This window comes from Leptosomus discolor, chromosome 5 (assembly GCF_034619465.1).
Source record: "Leptosomus discolor isolate bLepDis1 chromosome 5, bLepDis1.hap2, whole genome shotgun sequence".
In the NCBI taxonomy this organism is placed as follows: Eukaryota; Metazoa; Chordata; class Aves; order Leptosomiformes; family Leptosomidae; genus Leptosomus; species Leptosomus discolor.
Window position 1 is genome coordinate 23,519,191 of NC_141395.1, and position 25,920 is coordinate 23,545,110.

A 25,920-nucleotide genomic window follows, 5' to 3' on the forward strand; every position below is an offset into this window, starting at 1 on the left:
GCTTTCAGTTGGGTGATTTTGTGGCTTGGTACTAAGCTAGTTCTGTGGAGCCAGCCTTCTCATTTAGCCTCTCCACAGATGTTAAATGCTGTGGTCTGTGATAATCAATGTTCTTACGCTCAGGTGCCAGGTGAGTTACCTTCCCTGCCATGGCCCCGCGTAACTACATCAGCTCTGCACAGGCAAATCTTTGAAAACCATTATTTTCCCTAGTCTCCTTCCTGAGAAACAAACTCTTCACAGGGTGCAATGTTCAGTTCAGTAGGCTTAAAGGAAAAAGCTAACAGCATGGTTCTATCAATATTCTCTGTTCTAGCTGAAAGCACAACTGAGAAATAAAATTCCTTGACTGGATTGATCGAAGGGTAGTTTTATGTATGTGATCCTAACCATTTCATCATTCCATACTTTTAATTCCCTTCTCTTTTATCAGTAGGGCAGCATTCCTCTCTGGCTCAAGGTCTATAAGTTTGGAATACTAGAAGCAAAAGAAATAAAGTTAAATCTTGACCAAAGAATTGTTTCTTAATGCACAAAACTGAAAATTGAACCTCTTCTTAGAAGTAATTATTACCAAGATTTTCAAACTTTATTTTGGAAATGCATAGTGTGCAGAAGCATTTCCACACAGTCCTTTTACTGAAATTTGTAAAACATTTACACAAAAAATTACTAACTGTGAAACACCAACAGTGAAGTTCATTCATTTAATTAAAATGAAAAACAGTCCATAGATTTAAAGGAGAACTTGGTCCACATAAACAAATTATGTAAATTTTTTTCTAGTCCATTCTATGGTGGAATTGATATTTAAACTAGTCTATGTTTCTGCAATCTAATTAAAGGAAGTGCTGTTGTAGTATCTCTAGAAAATATACAAAAACACCAATTCATGTTCTAAACTATTCTGAGAATCAAATCCTCCTTTAAAGAGAAATCATCTGTAGTCTACAATCGCATATTTAAATACAATGGAGAAACCCAGTGCTTCAGTGATAGTTTCCCTACAATTCTTCCCGCAGTATTTTAAGTTTGAAAAACAGTATAGTTTAAAATTAGCAAATATATAAATTTGGTCCACAAAAATCTTGTAGCAGGTAGAAAAGAGAAATACATGTATTGCAAATTGATCTTATTCATAGCATAAATCTATAAAACTATGTATTATTTAGGAAAAATAGGTTAAAAAAGATCTTATTTATAGGTTTAAACCTTCTCCCAACACCATATGGGTAGTGTACAGAAAACTTATTATTATGCTTAGTATATGTAGTTTGTGAAAACTACTTAATATTTCTAGTTATTTTCTCAGTAACTTGCAACACAGAATTAAAAAAAAATGTGCTACTACAGTGAACTTCAAATGAAAATCCCAGAAATACAAGACTTTAAACAAAATAATCCATAAATTTGAAATACATGCTTTCTTTTTAAATTAATTTGACATTACAATTTCTTAATTTTTACTATACATCTTTCGCGGCAACAGATAAACAGACTGTCACAGACTGAATTTGTTGGCAGGATTTTTCTATTGTCCCTCTATCAGATTCAACTCTATCAAATACTAGTTGACTAATATTGGAATGATTTTCAATACAGTATTCTGCTTTTCACAAACATCAGTTTCAATGAAAAGGGCATATGAGGTCTCAGAAGCACAAATATTACTTAAGGCAGAATGTTAAATTATTGTCTATCAGCATAGGGAGAGTCAACTAGGAATAAAAATACTGAAAACATTATTTCATTTTATTGGGTTGTAATGGGGAGGGACCATAATTAAAAAGTAAAAAAGCCCTACCACATTAAACTGTTGCACTTTCCCTCCTCCCTCAATTGTACAATTATATACATATCCGAACTTCCTCAAGATCAAGCAAGTTACGCTAAAACAGGGTCATTTCAGCAGCTTGATTCAAGAGTGGCTACCACTCTGCCAGTCTTGCGAACTTCTTTCTCCTTCTTCTGAACCTTTTCCTTCTGCTTTTCCAGTTTTTCTTGTGTTTTTCTAATATCCTTAATTTTTTTCTTTATTGTTGACCGGTCATTTTGACTGGAAACTCCCAAAGCCTGGGGGGGGGGGGGGGGGGGGGGAGAGAAAAATGCCTCATAATTAATTTTTCCAACACCACTGTCAACAGTGCTTGTGCATGAACAGTTTAAGAAATCCTTAATTCACTTTGCTGCAAGATAGTCTGTTTATCTGAAAAGTAAGGACCTAAGTCCTCAACAGCATTGTAAATGATCATCTGGGTAACAAGCAAGTAAGGAAACGAGGGCCTGCTCTTGTTTGGTTGTGAAATAAGTTTCTCATTGTGTTTTACAAACACATAGACATCTGAGAATTTCCAGCAAATAGCATAGTAAGTAGTAGGCTCAAAATAATTTTCTAGCTCTTTTTATAGAAGAGGAGTTTATATTCAGTAACTACTCTTTAATTTTTAATATTAAGGATTTTTAAAGTATATTATTATTTAAAAGTGTATTCAGTAAATAAACGGTACACTTTGACTGTTGATCAGCAGGTGGCAGTACCCGATTCCAAGTCACAGACCACATTCCTCACACTTTATGGAGGAACAGCACTAGGTGTAAATTAAGCTTTAAGCATCAATATCCAAATTTCCCCGAACAAAGAGTCTTTTGACAGACCAGTAACAGGTACTTCCTCTGTGTCCAAGGAAATACTTATTTAATACGGGACATTTTGGAGACTCAAGTTAGACACTTTTTCCCCTCCCTAAAACACAAATCCTACTATTGATCATTAACAATAATTTGCCTTATGCCAGAATAGACCAATGAACCTCATTTTAGTCACACATCTTGTCTGTCCAAAATACAGTCTGATAATCTAATGGGAAAGAAAACTAAAGAGTTTACTAGCACTAAAAGGGATACATAACCATGCAGCTTCCAGAGGTAAGATGGCAAGAAAAGGCTCAAAAGGAAGATTCAGAATAGATTTTTTCAGCAGCAGTAAAAACCAAAAACATTTAAAAGGTCACCAGATAGGATTTTAGCCTTCCCATTTGAATAGGAGGTATGCAAGAAACAAATTTCTAAAACTGGATCCTCCAATTCTATGCATTTGAATTAGCTGGATCTTTTTTTTTTCGATATGACCTTATGCTGAGATTGATGATAGATTTATCAAGTCCCTTTGGGGAATTATGCTTACTTTGATTTCCTCAACATGCAAACAAGGAAGAAATACCTGGTATTCTTCTGATTAAAAATGGCTTGTCTTTAATTGTACAATCAATTACTAAACTGTCATTTAACTGTATAGTTTCTCAAGTATTTCAAAAGCAAAACTATCCCTTAAAAATCCATGAAAACAGGAAAATAGACTTTGTAGGTTAAAAATATGTCTGAATGTCTGAAGCAGTGAAATTCATACAGTTACAAATCTATCATGGGATATTCACATACCTTTAACTTGTCACTGTCGAGCTGCATTAACTGTTGTCCATCTATGTTCATTGCTGTGAACTCTGTAATATACTGCTCCATGTTCATTCCCATTAACCAGTGGCATACTTGCTGGGTGGTCCATTCAGAAATAGGTCTACTGTGCCATTGATTTTGCTTTCCTGTTGTTGTAAATTCATCATCTAATGCCTAACCAATTGAGAAATGTCACCGTAAGCAATGTTTTACTTGACTATATGTTGAATTCCAGTTGCCGATTGAGTTTCATTAACAAAATGCATTTTTAGACATACTGTAGCTGCAAAAGGACTTAAGTTCTTGTCATCACAGTTTATAGTCAGTTTGCTAGAAACAAAAAGACACTATAACATTCAACATAAACTAAGTCAGAAATAGAGAACATAAATGTTTTTCTCTAAGAAATTACACAGCAAAGCATTCACTTAAATTTGATGTATCCTAACAATGAACAAGCTTTGTCAGTCAGTTAAGGTAGGTCAATCCTAATGTTCAATACTGCCTTACACATCATCAAGAAGACTCAAGTAGCACTTCCAACTGTATTACTGATTATTGTTAAGTGAAGGAAATCCAGACTAGAAGGAATTCTAGTAGTCAGTAAATCTGGCGACTGTTCCAGGTACAGTTTTACTAAGTTTGGTGCATTTCTAAAAAGAGAGCGCTGTCTATTCTTTGATCTAATGCCATCACGTCAACATTTTACAGGGTCTGCCTAGCAGAAGACCATTTCAGAAACCTAAGAGCTTGTGGCCTTCCACTGAAAATACACTTTGCCAACTCACAGAGCTTTTGAAGCTCTGTGCTTCAATTTCAGTTGGCTTCTGATGGGGAAAAGGTACTGCTGTTCGTCCTGAAGCACTCTATTACTTCATCTCAAAAGAAAAGCTACATAAAACAGAGCTCAGTGTCTGTACAGAAGAAATTCTAGTGCGATATTGAATCTGTAATATCAGAGTTACCTGAAGTTTTACTGACTATCCAAAATGATCTCTCAGTAGCTCATGATTGAGTACGGGCTGCATTAGACTTGCAGACTACTCCACTAGGCAGCTTCCACTACTTACCACAGATACTTGCAAAACAGCAGAAAGTATTCCCACTTTGTCCAGCAAGCCTTACACATGTAATTTGTAAACAGAAAACATGGAGATAAGCAAGTATCTTTCTAGTGATGGATTTGAGACATGACCCTGTAAGTTTCAGCTGAACAACTACAGCTCCCAACCTGAGGGATCTCAAAAAAATCCAACTCCCTTGACGGAGAATTTGGGAGAGTCGATTGAATGTAACAAAGTAATTCTGGCGATTGCAAGTGAAAGACAGTGAGACGTCGGCCTGTCACATGATCCAGTCATACAGTAAACTGGATCTGAGAGCCCAACAGGGAACACGTCTGAGGTGAAACAAATATCATTTTTAATTTCTGATGTATCAGAGGACTACATGTAATTAGAAACGGTTTTGCTTTCCCTGGTCTGTGAAACAAAGGACAGTGGTTATATTATGAGATAGTGCAGATAAATAGGAACAAGTTTGTAGAGCAGAACAGTTTGTGCTGAGGTCCTAAAATCCACACTACAAGCATTTCAAAGCATTTTCACTTCCAAATAGCCCTAGTCTGGTCAGACCCAATGGCCAATAGAAGCTGGAATGCACCAGGAACACTGTTGGAGCACATCTGATTCAATTTCGAAGATGAATCAAAGTAAGGCAAGCGATTTACTTCAAAAATGAACTCCTAATACAAATTAAAATGCTTAAGTAGATAGAACAAGCGTGAACACATCCACCTTCCTGATGTGCAAAAGAACAACAATCTTCACAAAATAACAGCAAAGGGTTCCAGAAGAGGTTTTGGTTGAAGTGTACTATACAGCATCTGTATCAAGACAACTGAGGCACAGTGAGTTTTCTATCCAAGCTATCAAGCCTGAGATATTTTGTACAGAGAAAGAAGATTCATTGTGTAAATTACTAAAGGCATTTCAAAATGCCCATTTACTTTAAATCACTTTAGGCAACAGTACTCCTCAACCTGATACTGTAATACAAAATATATATTGGTAACTTTTTATTTTGTCTCATACTAGCGAGTGTTCATGAATAATACATAAAAAAGGGTAAAATTTTTACATTTCAAGTTTGACCTGTATCTTGGAGTCATGTGTGGTCTATCAGCAACAAGAAATACTAAAATATATGCTGCCACATAGATTTTTTTACATTTATCTACTGTTATCCTGGGATGTGTTTATGTATGTATCTCTCTCTATATATATATATCTCCTTTACACTGAGAAATGTACAAAATGTTTTATTCTATTTGGAACTCACTCACTAGTTTCATTTAATCTGTTGCTAGCTATGCAACAGCTTTGCTTCTGTAATTTCAGAGTATAAACAGTTGAAGAAGGTGCACTCCTGTCAAACAGAGAGGCCCAGATCCATTCATTTTGCTAGTGGAATGCAGTCCGCTGACAGAATCTCAGGGGCTCCCTGCTCCAGTTCCTCTGAGCAGCATGGATTAGAGCAGCTAACAGACTGTACCACGGAGGAGTCCTCCAGACTCAGCTACTAATTCCAGTCTAGGCTTTCAGCATCATCAGTTGCCAACAAACTCCTCCTACTTCATATTGGTAAAGACACAACCCTAGAAGCAGTTGTACCAAAAATTGAATCTGTGTTATAACACTTAGACATCATCTCCTCACAGAACTGAAGGTGAACAGGAAGATATTTAATCCTCTATAATTTGAATTTTTCACTGCTGCACAAGGGAAAAAGCACATCTGTAATTATTTTTTCAGAATATGAATAACAAAATGAAAAGTGTAGAAGAATAAGATTAACAACACTGATTTTTCAGTAATGCTTATTGGTCATTAAATAACACCTTTACATATTTGTTTTTTTCCAATTGTTTACTGGCCTTCCAGAAGCAGAAGGATTGTCCCAAGCTGTTTGTTACATCAGAGTTATAGTCCCCAAACCAGCCACCATACACACACACACACACACAAGATCAGCTACAAATTTAGAAAGCAGAACTAAAACCGCTGATAAAGGATGGAAGCATGCAAAAACCCCATGCTCCCGCAGAAAAACACAGGTGATTCAGAAAGCAAGGACAGAAATACTGAGGGGTCTAAAGATAAAAATACAAAACCCAAGAAAACACCAATGCCATCACACCACTTCACAGATTAAAAACTTCAGAAGGGCAGGACGGATTACCAGCTAGCTTGCTAACCAACTGTGAGCGGAGGTGCCTTTGCTGTAACTAGCGGGCTGCTAACCTAACTCGCACCACAAAGTCACTTCCTCAAACTGCCTGCGAGTATCTGCCCAGCAGAGGCAGACTCCTCAGTGCCGTTCCCATCTAGATTTCTAAGAGGTGTTTCCATCTCCTGTCTACTAACAATTCCAGGATTTGTAGGGCAGCAGGCAGTAGCCCATTCCTCCAAAAGCAGAGGCTGTTACACTGGCTATAGCATGATACTGCTGCGTATTTATGAACCCATCCGAACAACAAGCAGCAGGTAGAAATTCTACTTGTGAAGGGCTTAAGTTAAGGACTGGAAATAGGCAAAATTGCTTAAGATTGGTTACTTATTTTTTCCTAGACCTCAAAGTATTGTTCTACTATTTAAAAAAACCACCAAGAACAGAACCACCTATTTTTCTTCACATATACTGCTTTCCAAAAGAGAAACCAGCTCAAAGTTTATTTATCATTATCCTCAGAACAGACCCTGATAATCAATGCAATTACTGAAAAGGTACAAACAACTTTCACTGATCATATGCATAAGCAACATATGAACTAGACAGAACACTAGAATCAGACTCATCTAACAAAAAAAGGCTTAAATCATCACTTTACACATGCACAATTAGTAATAGACAACTTCCATTTTGAGTTTCAGAACCAGAAGTTTACTGAAGTTGTAACATTGATCAAAGAACAATATTAAAGAAAATATTTAGCTTTTGTTAAAATCTTACGATTTATACTGTTCGACAGCTTTAGAAACGCACATTCCATTCATGAAGTATTCCATCCAAAAAATTGCAGGGAGCATTTACAATGACAGATATTAACTGCAGTTCCTCTGGTTTTATCAGATCTACGACTGTCATATCTGATAAAAATCTACAAGAAATTAATCCACTAGTGAAACCTGTCAAGTAGTTACACAATTTTTGACACCCCAGTTTTTTATGTTAGTAATTTCATGTTTATAACACTGTTTGTAAGACTGTTCTGACTTTCTACATATCATTTTAATGTATTTATTTTATTATTTATTATTATTCTACATATTCTGCATGGAATATTTTAAGCTTTTCACCAAAGCCTGGTTTAAGATAGCTAATAACAAACCCCACATTCATGAACCACTATTTAATTTTTTTCTTCAAACATTATCACTACCAGTTTGGCAAGCCCTCTAACTAGTTTCTGTAAGATGACTGTGCTCAGCTTTTAATGAGTCCTCCCAGTCTATAAAGGATTTAATTTATCTGTCAAACACTGAATGAGACAGTTATCTCAGAGTGTTACCAAAGGGTAATCTTTAGGTTTCAGCTGTAGCCAAAGCAATTAGTTCTCTAGGGGAATGAACACTGACTTTCAGGTATCTAGTTTCTACTGATACATCAGAACCACTACATTCTGCCTTTTTTCTCTTTTATTTGTTTTTGATTAGATGAAATCTTATGGTAAAACAAACCTGCACAGATGTGACTGCAAGGTCAAAAATGCTGCAATTTTCATTCACCCAGGAAGTTGCTTTAAATTAGTGGAACAGGCAGGTGTTATATTTAAAACTAAAAACTGCAATTTGATCAGAGAGAGTTCATTCCAATTTTTATGGTATAACTACAACCAGAACACAAAGGCTGATATGGCATCTACTAGTCTGTGTCCTTAGTTCAGTAACAGCTTATGATTCTTTACAGTGCTCTTCAACATTCAAATATGGAAACAGCCATCTAGTTTCACATTACACAGATCTGTTTCTATTAAACATGCTGTAGCGTGAACAACAACATCAACAAGACACATATACACACTTTGAAACTCACCTCATTTGAAGAGAAGGTTAAAGTGTGTGAACGACCTGACAGGTTTGGTTCTGTCACTAACCCTGAAAGTTCACAACTTGGCTTGCTATGGTATGTATCATCTATGACAATTCTACTCTGCAAACAAGTGGAAATAATGTTTTATTAACTCACTCCTTGGAAAAGCAGGTCATAAGGTGACATTCTTAATTCAAAGTAATTTTGGGTTTTGGTAAAAAAAATACTGTGACTCAGTTATCTTTAGATCCCATACGAAATGCACTCACTACATCAAGCATCCGATTTGGTTTTGTTAAACTTCTGAATTCGAACACATAATAACAAGCAATATCCCCAGTAAGAGCACCTCATGTGGAGAATCGGTCACAACGGTGTTAAAGTACACAAGGAAATACATGCGGTTACTTTTCAGCAGGCATACCATACTCGGGGAGAAGCAATTTAACATTCATTTGGTGGAATTATTCATGCCGAGTTTGTATTCAACTGAAACCTACACAAGCACTATGAATGTGCTTCAGAAGGTGCTGTTCTGCTGGCCAGATAAAAACCTGTCCTAACTGTTTATGGTCATTAAGATTCCCATGGCAGAGTGCCCCCATAACTATCAAGTTTCTGAAAACGAGAACTAGGTTTAAGACTTTATAGCTTCCCGCTATCGAACCACGGTAGTCAGCAGTGAAACAAATAGGCTGTCTTTGCCTGATGTACACTGAGAACTGGAATAGCCAAGAGCTTTTGGCAGCTTGCAGATCAGGGTTTAAACTACTTCATGAATAGAGACTACAGAGCTTGCCTAAGGACCAGCTTTCCCAAAACTTTAAATTCTGATTTTAGATACCATATTGTATTGCTGTTCATCTTAACAGCTTTGATGCGGGTGGTGAAACACTGGCACAGGCTGCCCAGAGAGGCAGTAGAAGCCCCATCCCTGGAAACCTTCAAGGTCAGACTGGACGGGGCTCTGAGCAACCTGATTTGTTGAAGACGTCCCTGCTCACTGCAGGGGGTTGGACCAGATGGCCTTCTATGATTCAATTTTGAGGTGGCTGTATTTGAGGCACAGAATCATGTCATCTGAAAATTACCTTGATATTAAAAATACCACATAGAGGTAAAATATCTTTATAAGAATTTTTATAATAAATCAGCTATATCAATCTATGCAAAATCTTCTTTACTGTTAAAGTACCACATAGTGTAAAAAAACTATAACAAAGCTGAACATTTTAGAAATTAAACAATTACTTGGATATCTATAAAAAATGGTTTAACACTGGAAATCTACAGTAATAACGCAGTTTTACAGACTGAATAAATTATTTTCAAAATAGAAAATACTTCTGAAATAAAAGATTTTGACAAATTTATTCTTTTAATAAAGTATTATTATTTTTTTAAAAAATGTAATAAAGTAAAATTCAGGTTAGAAACATGACTAATATAATAATTATCATATCGAAAGAATGTAAAATCTTCATAGCATTTACTGTTTACATTCAGTTATCACACTTTGTGTTCAAAGGAAGCTTTTGGATCAGTACGCCTGTCTTAGCATCTAAAGGCAGCAGGATCTAGGTGCAAACTTATCTAGCAGCCAGTACTAGTACAACCTCAGGCAGGTTACCTGAGCAGCCTGTGACACAAGCTGAAGACTATGAAAAAATCAGATACTACACTTGAAAACATGACGGCAGGTTTGGTAAGAAAAGAATAATAATGTGTGTGTTTCCCAGAATATTTTCTAATTTGATTACCTCCATTCCCAACTCAGATCCTGACCTCTACATTGTTTTTCTTTAGTGAGTGAAAAATAATTCTGCCAAAAGCATGCCTCCTACTTTTGCCTTTCTAAAAGGCAATTTTCTCTAAGTCTCTAATCAATTAAGTATACTTTGTAAGGATGCCACACCATATCTCTATACACGCATAAATAATATGAGATTCTAAATTAAGCTGATGTTAAAGACATTCTTCTTTAGTAACTTGCACTTCTGTAAGAGAACTACATTTTTGTAGTTGTCTTCATTGAGCGCTTCTGTATTTGTGTTCTGATTTCAGTTTAACCTGATCTCTAAATCTTCTACATTATTCTAGTTTTGTTTTGGGGGTGCATACTTGATCTTTGCACTCCTTTTCACCCTAAATTACTGATACGCATTTCTAGTCTTAAAAAAAAAAACAACAAACAAACCCAAAACCAAGAAAAAAACCACACCACCACTACAACCCAAAGAACAAAAAAAAACCCAAACCACAACTTGAGTTTTCCTGCTACCTTTTCATGGACCATGGTACTGTACACGCCTGAAAAATGGTGTTCTATTTACCATGTAGATTATTTTATTAATTACTCTGTATTTTAGGGACTTCTTCAATCTTTTAGATGTAAAAGTATTACCAGAAACAACAGAATACTTTGTCCATCAACCTATTCTCAAATTTCAACCCAAACTGAAAAATCTATTTAGGAGCTTTTCTTTTAGCCACCCTCAGTTCACTCTTTCTACCTTTGCAGAGCAATCAAGTAAAATTCAGAAACAAAATTGTACCCCCAAAAAAAAAAAAGAAAAGAAAAGGAAAAAAAAAAAAAAGAAGACGACAGGATGATACTTGAGCAAAATATGTAATGAGACTTTAGAGAAAAATATGAAGAAAACCTGGCCAGAAGTAAAGCATCTTAGCACCAGTTGTAATGTTTTCTCCTCCCCCTGCTCCTATTTGGTTTAAAGAAACAGTAATTTTCTTTTAAGGATTTAGAGCCAGTTGCAAAGATTTTTGATTCTTGAACAGCACAGTATTTGGATAGAAGGTTTTATAGGTATGCTTCTTACAATTTAAGGTACTAGGATATAAATAGACTACACCACAGTGTTCTTCCTTGCCACGAAAACCAAACACTGCATACAAGTTTACAGAAGCTAAATAATCCACTGGAAAAATAATGAATATGAACAGTATGTATGTGTTCGTATTTTATCAGAGAATGGGACTAAATCAAGGGCCAGATTATGTAGAGGGACTAATTTATGAACTGTGTAATTTAGAAATCTCCTAAAGTTAAACAGTCTGCAAACACTCGGATCACAGGATTTTAGTTCTTGTGTTTCTAGTTTTCACAAGCAACAAGAAGTTGATTCATTACTTTGCCAAATTATAAGTTTAAGACTAACTTCAGTATCATTTTAAGAAAACAAAATCCTTCTAGGTGCAGTAATTTTAAGAGGCAAATTTTGCAGGAACAGAAAACAGTTATAATTACATTCCTTACACATCAATATTAAAATACAACTATAGGAATTATACACAATGCAAAAGACATTACAGTACTACAGTTAGAGATTTCTACACGACAAAGTTCTTATTTTAGGGTTTCTACTTTTACCTGTTCCTTAAGAAATGCTTTTACCTGATCATGTGGGATACTATAGACATAAAAGAAATAAATACTATGGAGTCAACATCAAGAAAAAGGAGTATTCTTTCCTTAAATTCTGGAAAGATGATTTTGTCCCTGCTGTTACATTGTTTTAGTAACAAGACTCACTGCTGAGTGGTCAACACATTTCTTTCTGTTTTAATGTCTTTTCATAGAGAGGTTTTCCAGCCAAAGCCTCATTACTGTAGTGCAAACTTAATGATCAACTGCAGGTTAAGATCTACAAAGATTAGTCATTCCAAGCAGTAGCTACTGTCACATTACTATCTTTATAAAAGACCCCAAACGTTGCAGAGTAAAACCAGCCTGATTTCGGAGAGGCCGAGTATGATTTTAGGATCAATTAACATATGAGAATCTGTTCTTTAACAGGGTCAGATTTCTACCATTTCACAAAGCAGGAATGTAGCTTAAGGCTTGTATATTCTTCCAGCTGCTGGTTTGCAACTGGCACTAAGGAAAAAAAAAAAAAAAAAAAGAACAGCAAGCAGCAATTACATACTGGAGCATGAGAAGGAAACAAAAAACAAAACAGTAAGGGAAGAAACCAGCTGGGAGGTTAAAGTGATAATCAACTTGGATAAACTACACAACAATAAGAAGAAAAGACTATTATTTCAGAGCAATGTGTAAAGGAAGAGAGCACCCAATCTGGTAAGATTCATACCTTATTGCTTACCAAAAACGTGTCTATATAGACACATTAAGGGGCTTAAGCACATGATGGGTGCTCACAGTAGAAATGCAGCAGTGAGACTTTAATTATGCTCAGAAAAATTATTTGAATCAGACAAAGTAGGAATGAAGAAGGGACGAATGAGTTCTGAACCAATTACTTTGAAACCTAAACACCTGAATGTTTGTCTACATAGAAAACACCTTGATAGCTTTGCTACAGCCCATTAAGACATCAACCATGCACTCCTATTTAATCAAAAATTATACCAAAATGTATGCATATCCCCTACAACATGGATCTTGCAGTCCCAAGATCCTTGGGTTATTTACAGAAATATCTTTTGTCCACTGCATGCTTCAACATAAACAAACAATGCAGGAACTGTAAATATACAAGACTGATACACACTAAACAGTATTCTGTAGTGTCCTTCTACTTCAGAGATTTAAAAGTTCCTACTCTTCTTAAGTTACTGTGTTATAGTAAGGTATTGTATGGTTCTAAAACCACTTGCAGTATATATTTATTTAGTTATTTATTTTCTTACAAACTATGTACATAGCTTACTCCTGTCACGGGGACTGTAAATTCACACTAAGAAAACACAAGGTGATTTAAAGAAAACGTATTATAACAGCATTTTAGTGCAATCAGCATCTGGAAACATGGAAAGCCAACTTCTTGTTTTCTACCATCTATGCAAATATCAGTGACTTCGACCCAGCAAGTTTCTTGTCTAGATTTGTAACTCTTTCTCCCTAATAACACAGAAGGGAAAAAATGAAAGGGTATTTTAGACAACCAAAGTGAAGAAAAAGTGTGAAATTCAAGAATAAACCTAGCTTATGAGGTTACCCAAATAGCTACAATTTTGAATCTGACAAAATCCAAAGGAAACAAGAGTGAAGGTAAGTTAATAAGATTGTTATCGAAACACTGAAATAGGTTTTAACAAAATATTTAGACAGCGCACATGTTAAACTTCGTACTTTTTAGAGCCATTTCTTTCAAATAGTTTGAACTGCAAAGATGGTAACTCTACAGTTACAGACTGAACTATGTAGTCTCACTCTTAAGATCTGGTTAAAAGGCTTTAAATTATTGGAACATGAACAGTTACTCACAAGCAGTTTCCTAGAAGAGAGACTGTTCTACAGATGTGTCTTTCTGGCTTTCAATACTAAATTTGTTAATGAAAACCAGGATGCTATCTTCATCCACCTGTCTGGTACTCCACCTCTACATACCATCTGGCCAAGTGCCTGGGAATCTGACCTCTTATTTATGTACTTTCTCAAAGTATTAGACTGTATTGGACAGTGAAACAGACGTGGCTTTTAAAACTATACTGTCCTAAAGCTAGCATCACTTTTAGTATTATAAACCAGTGAAGAAACATACCCTGTGATTATTCCTTAGATGCTACTTCAGCCTGAATAGCTTCCACTGATGCTTCAACTGAACAGCAGGGAATGGGAACACTCACACAGTTTCTGTCTGTGAGGGCTGTAAGGTCTCAAATTTCTGCACCAATGTTTGTAAGAGGTGATGTGGTCAAGAATTAAGTCATCAAGCTTCCACATACTAAGCACTGATGGTTTTACCTTATCAAGATGCAACACTTAGATTTTCAAAGCACAAATTAGTCATCTTTACCTTGCTTCTGTTCTTCTCTTGACCATGTTCACAACTGTCCTGCCCGCTCTGAGCAACGTGCAGGCTACTACTGGAAATCTGAGGCTCTTTGTGGCTGTCTCCAAACCAAGAGAAAGGCATGCAAGTAGGAACAGGGGAATCTGAATCTGATGCAGATAGATTGTTGCCAGAGTCATCCAACAGTTCTCGGGAACCTCTGAAGTAAGTAGATTAAACTGGGTTTAAACAATGACAGCAAACCCCCCCGCAAATGCACAACCCCCCCGCAAACAACAACAAATTCAAAACACACGCCACTCATTTTTACCCATATCACAGCACAACTGATATTTAAATTGAAAACTGATACTTGCCTTTAAATATCATTGCAAAATAATGAGTTACTGAACAACACATTTAAGAGCTTTTGCAGTATTTCACACAACAATTTAACAATTTCAAATAATTCGCTAATCTAGTTTACTCAACATTCATCTTTCTAAGAAAAATACAGTTTTATATTTAAGACAGGGTACATAGTCTTAATTTTATGAGCGACTTTAAAATGTAATCCTGCTTTACTGTTTCCTCTATACTGTTCTATGTGTTTTTCTCATTTAACGAGATTAGAAGTTCATCTCCACATCATTACATTAATCTTCATAAATTTTGCCACTGTTATACTTGAATGTACTTTAAGGTCAAACAGTAATGATAGTTTTAAAAAAATTCTTAGGTTAAAAATTATAAGAATGTGGCACGTATGTATTAAAAAAGCAAAACAAACCAGCTACCTGCTATCCAGAGAACCTCTTAGATTTTCTTTTTCTTGCTTCTTGCCCTTGCCCCCAGATTTCCGTAATCCACTGAAGTGAGGAAAGCACAATTTTCATAAAGCATTTACATTTACACAGTGCAACTTTTTTCAATCAGCAAGCTAGTTTTTACATTGATTTCAACAGTTAAAATAAAACACATTTGTTACACAAAGCATGATTTTGCACATTATGCATGCAATTGAAAAAGTACTGTCATTCATATTTAATATTTAAGAACCAAGACAGAATCATCAACATACCTTCCAAAGACCACATACAATCAAGATAAACACAGAAAATGCCCAAAGAAACTTAGCATATAGTGGACATCACCAAGAGGAAGAAACACAGTTTTATTGCTATATAAATGTTCATATGCAATGCAGAGCGACTTGAACTAGGTCACTAACAACTTCTGTGGTGTGTGAAGTAAGCTATTTTTATGTTATATATTAGGATTTATTTCTTGCAGTACCAGTCCGAGTCTTTGACGTTAGCTGGCTTCAACAAGCTTTATACCTGGCTCCAAAGCAGCTAGGCTTACTGCAAAATGTAGCAACTCTTCTCTCAAATCCCCAGTTCAGTTACCATGCTGCATTTCCAGATAATATGCAGCTTCCACTTTTGTCTTACTTGTGTTTGCAATCTCATCTTCTAAACGAAATTCAGAAATCCACTCATTACTGCTGCCCACCTCCAAGGCACAGTTCAGTAAGGAGCTACTATAGCCAAACCCTAGGTAACACCACCTCTACTGTAGAAGGAATCAAGGCAAGAAAGGTATCTATTTTAGACTGTAACACCAGGAGGACGTAACATTAGAGTCTAGGCTCTAACAATATTTTGGCAGAAAACTACGCATGAGTTTGCCAGTTTAATTCATAGAGAAATTGGGTATTTGGGTAAAAACTGAAGAACCCCAAGGAATAATTTGAGGGAAACAAGTACAGATAATAAAATCAAAAAATGGTAGAAACACCAATGCAACATTACAAATCCAAGATGAAAAAGACTCTGTCCATTGGTGTGGCTATGAAGTAGCATTACTGGATTTTCTCAACATTTTTTTATTTAGAGAACACTATATTCTCCAAAAGTAACACTGAAAACCATTTATTTCCAACTTAACACAATTAAAATCTTACCCAAAATCTGGAAATCTCCTTTTGGACTTCCCTGATGATGTTCCTTCATTTGTTTCTACTGTCCTGTCTTCATTTTTCTTTTCTTCTGCTTTTCACAGTGGGGTGAAAAATAAAAACATTATTCTAAAAATACTTACAAGTTTTAAGTACTTATGATGATGCTTGTAAGTAAATAAGACACTAAAACCTGAGTAACAGTGTTAAAATTCACATTCACACATGCAGATACTAGCTGAAAACACTACAGTCATACCAACGTAAGTTATTCTCTGTGGCATCTTCCCATCATTCTGGCTGTGTTGTAGCATTGAAAAATGGCAATGCAACAGTTGCTTATGATCAAAAATATTTATTTTGATAAACAGCAATTCTGTACTGTCTACAGAAAGATAAAACTTACTGTCATATTTTGCTTCAATGAATTACAAACAAAAGATAGTTTAAGATAGTTTTAGAAAAAAGTACTTGTTTCTTTTGCAAAATGTCAACTTCAAAACACATCAACTAGACAACCAGCGTAAGATGCATGAAAGAAACTCAGTTTTAAAGCAACAGTTGAGCAAGTACAGCATTTAACTGTCCTTTATTATGCTTGAAGTATTACAAGACGTGCATTTTGCATTTTTTCTGGTTCATAGCTAGTCCAGGCTAGCTACCTGGAACATGGGCTACATATGCAAGCTGCTAGATCCAAAAAGTATGCTCAACCAACACGATAGCCAGTACCTGGAGAGCAGACAGATCCCAACAAGCTGAGTTTCTTGGAAACAGTATACAAACTGACTATTCTAAAGAAATAATTGTGCCTTTGAAGTTCCTCCAAGACTGTGGTATTTTTAAAACTGAAATACAACCTGCTAGGATCCAATTTTTCACCAGAGGGAGCATGTTCAATTCCAACTGCTCAATTATTAGGTGAAAATAAGTCACAAACTTAAAGGATTGTGACAGATTACTGCAAGTGCTGAAAGTACTTCCTTTCAAATTCTCAGGCTACTAGAATTTTTTTTAAACTAATTGAAATATGTTTCATATTGCAAATCAGGCGTATCATAACTAAGCTGCCTATGAAAGAGATGCAGCCTGCATTTTGTGAGACAAAGTAGGTTTTAAGCTCTGCCTTCAAGACAACTCCTGACATGATGTACACAGATGCCTTCAAGGATCATAAGAAACAAAAATCATGTTTACTACACAAAACTGAGGATGACTCCCCACTGTCCCATCAGTCAATAATCCTTCCTGAAACATAGAATGTTTATCTCAAAGTTTATATGCTGAACCACCAGAATAGTCAGGGGTTTCTATTTTTTTTTTTTTTTGGCATATCAGATCAGTAGTTTCTGATCAACGTCAGAACTTTATCTAATTAGTTAACCACTCTTTCTAAACATGTAACATGCAATAAATTATAACTACGAGTTAAACTGATTATTTTTCCTGTTAACTTAAATACAAAACCAGAATAACTGATTTTAATATTGACATTTATTTCCACCTCTCTCTCCAGAGCTAATATTTCAAGAAAAGAGATAATTTCTAAAATACAGTACAACAGGTTAAAGTACAGACTGATACATGAATGGATCGGAAGGTAACAGAAAGGATCATTTCAATGAAATAACAGGTAGATATTTAAATACAGTTAGAAAGCAATAATCTAGCAGAAAGTAGCATTTAGTGTCATTTGGTCTAGGAAGATCAAGCTTTCAATACTAATCCTCATCTTTGACGCACTGCATTAATTAGCTCTTCCAGTGATTGCCAGTTTTAAGAATATGTTTGCAATGCTTCAGCCATCACAAAAATGTGTAGAAAAGAAAGAAAAAATCACTTACATATTAGGTACTTGTTTTCATAAGATTTTTTTTTTTTTGAAAAAACAAACAAACTGCTTAAGACTTGATAGAAACAGAGAATTAAAAAAATCATAAAACAAATCCTGTTTTCAGGGTATTAAAAGACAGGTTTTGTCCAAGAAAAAGACAGAAAGTATAATCTGCCTTTACGTATTGCGCTAGCTGACTAAAGGAAGTATTAAGCATTTAAAGTATTTTCTAATCCCTTTTCCAATTATTCATAAGAAAAAAAGGCAAATATTTCCATCAAATAATGATTAGTAGTGCTAGGTTCATACTTTTAACCTTTTTCTAGTGAGAAATATCCTAATAGGGCAACATAAATAACACAGTAACTCCCATAATGTTTAGAATACTCATCTTGTTTAAACACCCAGAAGCACAAAGCCAACACTGAATTTTTCTGGGAATTCGGAAACCAGTTAAACTTACTCTCCCATCACATTATGTGAGACTGGTGTGTTGCAGAAATGTGTTAGGACCTTGACCGATTACCTACAGTCAATGACTTAGCTCCCCTCTAGCTTATGTCAAGGCAATCATTTAGACTCTCTAAGTTTATATGTTTGAGCTTTTACCAAACTGACTTAGACCTTCTGCAACCATTTAATTGAAACAGCATTTATTCTGCAGGCACCTTTTAGATTCTTGGCACTATACGTAATTTTAGAAATGTTGAGTTTTTGTAGAAATTTGGTAATTAAATTGTTGCAGATGAAGGAATCAAAAGATAGATAAGCGTATTTCAGAACAAATATATACCGTATCAAAATCTTTCAGTAAGTAAAAACAGAGTACAATGAACTTGCATACTTTTTTGTTAACTTCAAACTTTCCTGAAGAGTTAACAAGTAGTTTTGGAACAGATAATTAGTTTTGCAGTCAATTCATTTTCCCTCAAAGTAGTTTATTGTTCAATATTAATTTATATCTAAAATCTAAATCTAAAATAATAATAAACCCTGAAGTCTTACCCTTGGCCTCTTTCCCTTTCCCTTTTGTTTCTCTTTGCTTAACATTCTTGGGATATCCTTGAGGAGAATTTGGAGCCATCTCTTCAGGAGGAGGTGAATGAACAGTGGTTGTGCTATTTTCGTTGTTTGGTTTGTGTACTGGAGAAGAGTGTGTGGAAGCAGAAGGACTTGACTCTAGAGGACTTTCTGTGCTTTCCGCTTGTTCAGGCTTTTCACTCTTTCGATCTATGTTGTCCAGACGTGGGAGAGGTAATTTTTCACTTGTTTCTAAGGTCTTGGTCAGATACACAGTGGAAAGTTCTCTGTGGAGAACAGCATCTTCTGAATCCTCGCCCTTCAATAAATTCAAAAATTATTTTATGATAAGCATGACACATAATCATTTACTACCTGATCTTTTACCGGGGTGTAAGGATATGCTATGCTACACACAAACTTCCTCAGTTCATAAAATTTTAACAGTCACTTGCAGATACCATCTAAATCACATGAAGCTGACTTTAAAGGCTTTACTTTATCCACCCCTATATAGATCTTTCTGCACATCCAAAATCATCTTTCTCTGGCCAAGTCGGAAAACATTCTGGTACATCTTGGCCGTTCCTATTCAATGCAACCACTTTGCAGTCCAGCTGAAGTAGCTCAATCTTCTCCCTTTATGACAGGCTCTCTCATGTACCAACTCTATACCTCTATTCTTCAGCTGTTTTCCAGAAATGTGCTAGAACATTTTACTGGTATACTTCTTGCGGACTTAAATGATTATTTATGGAATAATGAAGCATTTCAGAAATGTTTAGTTTTCAAAGAAATTTGGTAACTAACTTGTTTCAGATGAAAGAATTATAAGACAGATAAGCATATTTCATAACATACCACTGTCTCTGCATCAAAATCTTTCACTAAGTAGAAGCAGAATACAAGAAGCTTGTATACTTCTTTGCCAACTTCAAATCAACTGTGCCACAAAGAACATGTCGGAGATCATAGAAGTGGTGTGAACCTGAACAGGGTTTTTGACTTGATACAGCATAAAAATATCATGTTTTGGCAGTCTGAACGAAACACGGACAACACTAACAATTGCAAATACAGGTAAGACTGAACATACACTTGGGCTCCTGAAGGCATAATTATCTACCAAATCAGTACCTGCAGATTTGCAGTCTGTTGTCCAGCCCCAAGAGATTCTTTCAGCTTTGATCGAGATGGTGGCTGACGTTTTACTTTCAAAGCAAGCTGAGCTTTTGCTTTGTGGGCACTGGTGTCTAATCTGGGAGTATCCCCAACAAAAGCATCAAAATCTGCAACAAATATGTACTTCTTTAAAAAAAAATAAAAATCAAACAACCTTGTACACAAGTTCTCCAACCCACTATCCAGAAAAATATTCAGAAGTTAAATCAGAATTATTCTACCTGTTAATCATTACTATATGAAAATACTGTTGTATATAATACCACAGTATTTTCACATATCGTGATAGCAATTTCTAATTAATTTGAAATGCATTCCTACCCAATTTCTTCAATTAAAAAGAAATAAAATCCATCAGGATATAATTGTATTATGGCTTGAAAACAGAATCATATTCTCGAATAGATGAGAATTTGTGCCCAATATATACTTTCCTATCCTTGTTCTTTAAGACAGAAACCCTTTACAAAGTACGTAAGCATCTACCATGTCTCCTTAAAACATGCTTGTTATTTGAACCACCATCTGATATTTTATAACATTCTCGTGTAAAATTATAAGACAAATTAAAAAAATCATAGCAAGTTTTGGAGTAAATCATAGCTTAAAATCAATGGGATTTTAACTGATGTATCTCAGTGGTTTAGTCCCACTAACACTATTGGTTTCACTAATAAGAGAATCTGAGGAACAGTGAAGATGGATCTCTCTCCATATATCTCCTCTTTCCCACAGTATTTAAGAAACACATTACTACAATACTGAAACTGTTGGGGGACCTAAACAAATATATCCATACTGGCTCAGGTCAAACATTTACCCAGTCAGTAGGAAGTAGCAAACATTTAACTTCTTTTAACAACAAAAAACCCCTACACATAAGTCCACTTAATTTTTTTAATGCAAATCAAAGATCCTACAACCTACTTACCAGAAATTAACATATCTGAAGAATTCAGTCTTTCTTCTATTGATTCTATTTCTTTTTCATTTTCTTCTCTTATCTTTGACTGTTCATCATATTGGCCTGGACTTTGACAGTCATCTTCCAATAAACTGTCACCTCCAAACATATATGGCATTCTCTCATATACTTTTAATTTATTTTCAAGCTCTGAAATCTGAAAGAATTAAAATTCAGAAGTGAGACACAACTCTCCAAGAATGCAGAAGTTTATTTCAAAATACAATACTGCTTTACTTTTTCCTGGTATATTTTCAGCTGTTCTGCATATTTCTGGTCTCTCTCTTCAAGTAGCCTTGAATGATCCTCTTCTTTTTTCATAAATTCTATTTCTCTGGTGAAAGAAATATATACATATATATGAAACAGTAATATACAGACGTGTAGGAAAACACATAAAATAGAAACATGCACAGTTGCATTTACTGAAAACCATCCTGCTAGTAAACATTGAAAAAAAAAAAAAAAAATCAGTCTGCAGGGTGTAACCAATTCATTAATCTTGTAACATCAAAAAAATGACCTATGTATTTGTATGCTTCTACTGTCTTCAAAAGAAAATACACATGACACTATAATTTACTTGGGGCTGAAAAAGGATGTGCTGCAACACTTTTTCTACAGTTAAAACCACCTCTCTACCTTTAAAAGTGGCAAGCTGCATATACACGTACAGCACGAAATATATGCACGACTCCAATCATTACATTGTACTCTCTTCTGCAAAGATACATACACACACAGTATTTTCTTTAATAAAGCTATAGTAAAATTCTTTGTAGGAAAATAAATTGCATTTCAAGTTTCTACTCGGCTCATCCTACAGAAATTGCAAAGGCTGGGTTTTACAAAAAGAAACAATGATTACAAGAAGGAAACAAGAATAAGAGCTGCTTTTTTCCTGCAAGTCAGATGGACTAACAGACAAAACCAGAAAATAAGTGTAGAATATCTACACAAAATGCAAAAGCTTCAGGGACAGTCAAAGGAGCAATGGGAATTTGCTAAACAGCGAGGAAATGGAAACTAGCATTTTAGGTCATCTTAATGTACTTTTGAACTTCCATGGGGATAAGCTTGGGAGGAGAGGGGAAAGGAGATGCTTAAAAAGCTCACCAAACAGCACAAAAACACACTGTGAAAAGTAACATTTCTGGATGTGGACTGCAGAGCAAAAGATCATGCAAACTGCCTTTAAAAATAAGTAGCAAGTGGAGAAATTTGGGACAAGAGAATTATATGCTTACAAGTAACTATCAAAAGCAACAGTTGTGTTCTGTATTATCAAGACACTTATACAGGTATTCTGCAAGTAGCTCTTGTTTAGCTAAGAGGAAAGAAGGTAGAAGAAATAGACATGACTGCATGACAACAGTGTTCTGGTCTTACACAGGTCTATATAATAAGCAATATTACCTCTACTAAAAAACCCAACCATGTTAACAGATCGAAGATACTGTTTTCATGCTGTCATTTTGATGGGGGCTAGATACATATCCCAACCTCTTAATTTTTCTCCAAATTCCTTTTACTCCCCCTACAAGATATAACCGCTATCTCAGACTGAGTTGCACATTTCTGACCCTTACTATATATCCTTTGATGCCTACCCTGTCTGGAACACTTCAGTTGATCAAAGCTAGAGGGTTTTTCACAAACAGCAAAAGGTATTTACAAATACTTCATGCCAAACTTCACATACAGATAGAATTACACAAGTAGTCCTTCCAAAAGTACAGACACATTATAGTTTCTCAGCTAAGTTGTTCTAAAAATGTTATTGAAATATTAATTCTTTTTTCCTAAGCTTAGAACCAAAAGCAGCCGCAAAATTTTTGGAGAACCACTCCAGACACTGGTGACTTAAGGTATGGAAAATTTCAGCATGTATAGTCCACGCCTCCCTAAGCTCTGACAAACGCGAAGAAAGTGTGTTAAGCAAATCCTAACCCTAGGTATTGTTGTCATTTTCCCCATAATGAATGAAACACACAAGCAAGAAAGAGAGACCTGGTATTTTGACGTACTTACTTTTGTTGGTAATCTTTAAGCAATTTCTTGGCCTTGTTGTATTTCTTTTCAAGGGCATCACATTGTTCTTGAGTTTCTTTAAGATGCTCATTTACTGTTTTGCATAAACTCTGTGCCTCTAACCAGTAGGTCTCCAACTTCTTAATTTTCTCTTTGCTTTCATCTAAGTTTTGCTGAAGTTGGGCTCGACTCAGTTTCCAGTCATTTTTTTCTGCTTCGACAATTTTTAACTAGAAAGATTAATACTTAAGGAATTAATCTAAACTAAAAGGTGAAATAATAAAAATCGGTTGTTTATACATGTTTGAGAAGAGAATAGCTAATAACAACTAAATACTTATCAGTAATATTAAAACAAGACATGGAACTTTTACAGAAATCATATCAACTCTTACAACCCTTGCTAATCCAAGTAAGTTTAGAACTCAAACCCAAGAGTCTTTTACTACTTCCTCATTAGTAGTTTCTTTTTAAAGAGATAAAATGAATAACACCTTTATTGTTAGCTTATGCTGTCTTGTTCAAGATCTGGACATCTCTTAACACCTCTGGAGAGGCCTATTTTGATTACTTTCAAAGGCAACTGGAGATAGAGAATCTTAACCTGTATATAAGACAAGCTCCCTACCCTACTACTTTGTTACCAATAGTTTTTTGAATAAAGCTAATGAGACCAGTAGACCTTCCCTGGTACTTTATAAGACATCAGTCTTCCTCATAAATTATGATACAGCCGTGTTTTGCTTTCCTAGGGCTAATGCATAAAAACACCAAACATTCCCTTAACAAAGGAAAGGGGCCCCTTCAACTTGACAGAAGCCACATTATAAAAGGGAATGTTAACATGTGAAGTTCTCCAGGCCTTGGAGGAGTGAGTAGGCAGGATACTGCTTAGTTTGTCCATGCCTCCTTCTTTGGGGACACCATTTACACTGCTCTTGAAGGTAGTTAAGATCATCTGCTGATGGAACAGAGATGTTGAAAGGACCAAGAATTTCTTGCATTAAAAATGGGGCAGTAAGCTGTACTAACGCCAACATTTTTAACAGCTTTGTAGCAATCCAGTTGGGCCAAATGTCAAGAATACTGCAAGGAGGAAGAGCACCGCCAGAAATCAAAATCAGAACTGTCATAAGAACACAAAGAACTTTTGGCTGCCTTGCTTCTCTGTACTTGGAGCTCTGAACATTTGCAGAGTGCAAGAAAAACCCCATTAGATACTGTTATTCAAAATTATCACAATCTGAAGCACTACCCCCTCCCCACTTGCTACCTGCCCCCAGCAATGTGCTGTAGATTGTCCTACGGTACAGATTGCTTGGCAAGGCAACATAGAAAGCCAATGGAATAAGAGAAGCTGGTCACCTGTGACAAATATTTCCAGAAAAAGGCCATGCACAGATCTCCATCAGTGGAAAAAGCAGCAAAAATAACAAGAAACCCTTTCTCAGAGAAAGCAGAAGAGCTGAAACAATCCTCATAAAAAAAAAAAAAAAAAAAAAAAGCTGGGAAAAACTCCCTCCCCAGAGCAGGTCAGAAATTTGAGGAGGGAAAGAAGGGAAACAAGGTAACAGAAACAACTTTCTGGTAACAGTCAGCCACTAACCATTTTCTGTAAGTGCCAAATCAATTCTCACATAAGACAAGTCCTATCCACTGAAAATGTTCTCCTATTTGCTTGGCATACAGTACTCCACTACATTCAATTCTACTCTAAGCAGTTAATACTGAAGCATTCATTTTATAATGGCACAGGGGGGATTTTGGAGTTGGGTTTTGTTTGTTTGTGGGGGGATGGTGGTGGTGGTTTGGTTTGTGTGGGTTGTTTGTTTTTTTTTTTTCAATTGGAGCACAGCTAATGTCTAGCATAACGCAGAGTACATAGAGCCTGAGGTCTAAAACCGATTGCTGCCTTCTGCATTCAGCCTATTCCTGGTAAAATTCATAGGTAGAAATAATAAAAAAAAAAACCAAAACCCCACACCCAAAACCCAAAGCATAAAAACCCCAAATAATAAGATTCTTTGAAAACTTACTTTCTCTTTCAGTTGACTCACTTCAGCTATTGTTACCGCATGTTTTAATTGTAGCTGAAACAAACAAAAAAATTGTATGAGCACACACAAAATGATACTTGAAGTGTTAGCTTTAAGTACTTCCCCAGATTCCCTTCTTCCTCCAACCATTTTTATAGTAGCATAAAGTCAACTTAATTATTTGTCAATTATAGGAGAACTGATCATGAGCTTTTATTAAAAAAAAAAAAAAAAAGTTGAACTCAAAAAAATTCCACAGTATTCCATTTGCTACAAAAATCAATACATGACCATCTATAGTTAAAAATCCCACATCGTTGGGATGAAAAGCAAGGAGGTTAAAACAATGTTTCAATACGCCAGGAGAATGAAAAGGCAGCAATACACTTACGAGGACAACTGGTACACAGAATCATGTAAAAATGTAACAGCACTAAATATTTTTACTTATCAGCATTTGCAAATAAACGTGCTGGCTTTGTGTTAAAATTAAGCTTTATACATTACACCACAAACCTTCATAGCATCGTTAGAAACAGACAACGGCTACAGCTAAGCCAAATGTAAAGACTATCGTTAACACATCTTAAGAAAAG

At 35.5% G+C, this 25,920-nt stretch overlaps 1 protein-coding gene across 2 annotated transcripts in view; it reads right to left on the reverse strand.

Annotated features, from left to right (window-relative positions):
- Window positions 1-1,905: 1,905 nt before the first annotated feature.
- The window catches only part of LOC104349119 (neurabin-1-like), a 40,255-nt gene continuing 16,240 nt past the window's right edge, over window positions 1,906-25,920 (reverse strand). The window contains exons 7-18 of one of the 2 annotated variants that reach the window (XM_086465558.1): window positions 25,325-25,378; window positions 23,289-23,518; window positions 21,495-21,591; window positions 21,225-21,414; window positions 20,249-20,400; window positions 19,097-19,430; window positions 16,264-16,348; window positions 15,095-15,166; window positions 14,322-14,517; window positions 8,548-8,664; window positions 3,439-3,627; window positions 1,906-2,073 (exon numbers count right to left, since the gene is read on the reverse strand). In XM_086465558.1, coding sequence (XP_086321684.1) covers window positions 1,906-2,073; window positions 3,439-3,627; window positions 8,548-8,664; window positions 14,322-14,517; window positions 15,095-15,166; window positions 16,264-16,348; window positions 19,097-19,430; window positions 20,249-20,400; window positions 21,225-21,414; window positions 21,495-21,591; window positions 23,289-23,518; window positions 25,325-25,378 — 1,884 coding nt within the window. Of the gene's footprint in view, window positions 2,074-3,438; window positions 3,628-8,547; window positions 8,665-14,321; window positions 14,518-15,094; window positions 15,167-16,263; window positions 16,352-19,096; window positions 19,431-20,248; window positions 20,401-21,224; window positions 21,415-21,494; window positions 21,592-23,288; window positions 23,519-25,324; window positions 25,379-25,920 lie in introns of both variants that reach the window. The other variant, XM_086465557.1, reaches the window with a different exon arrangement.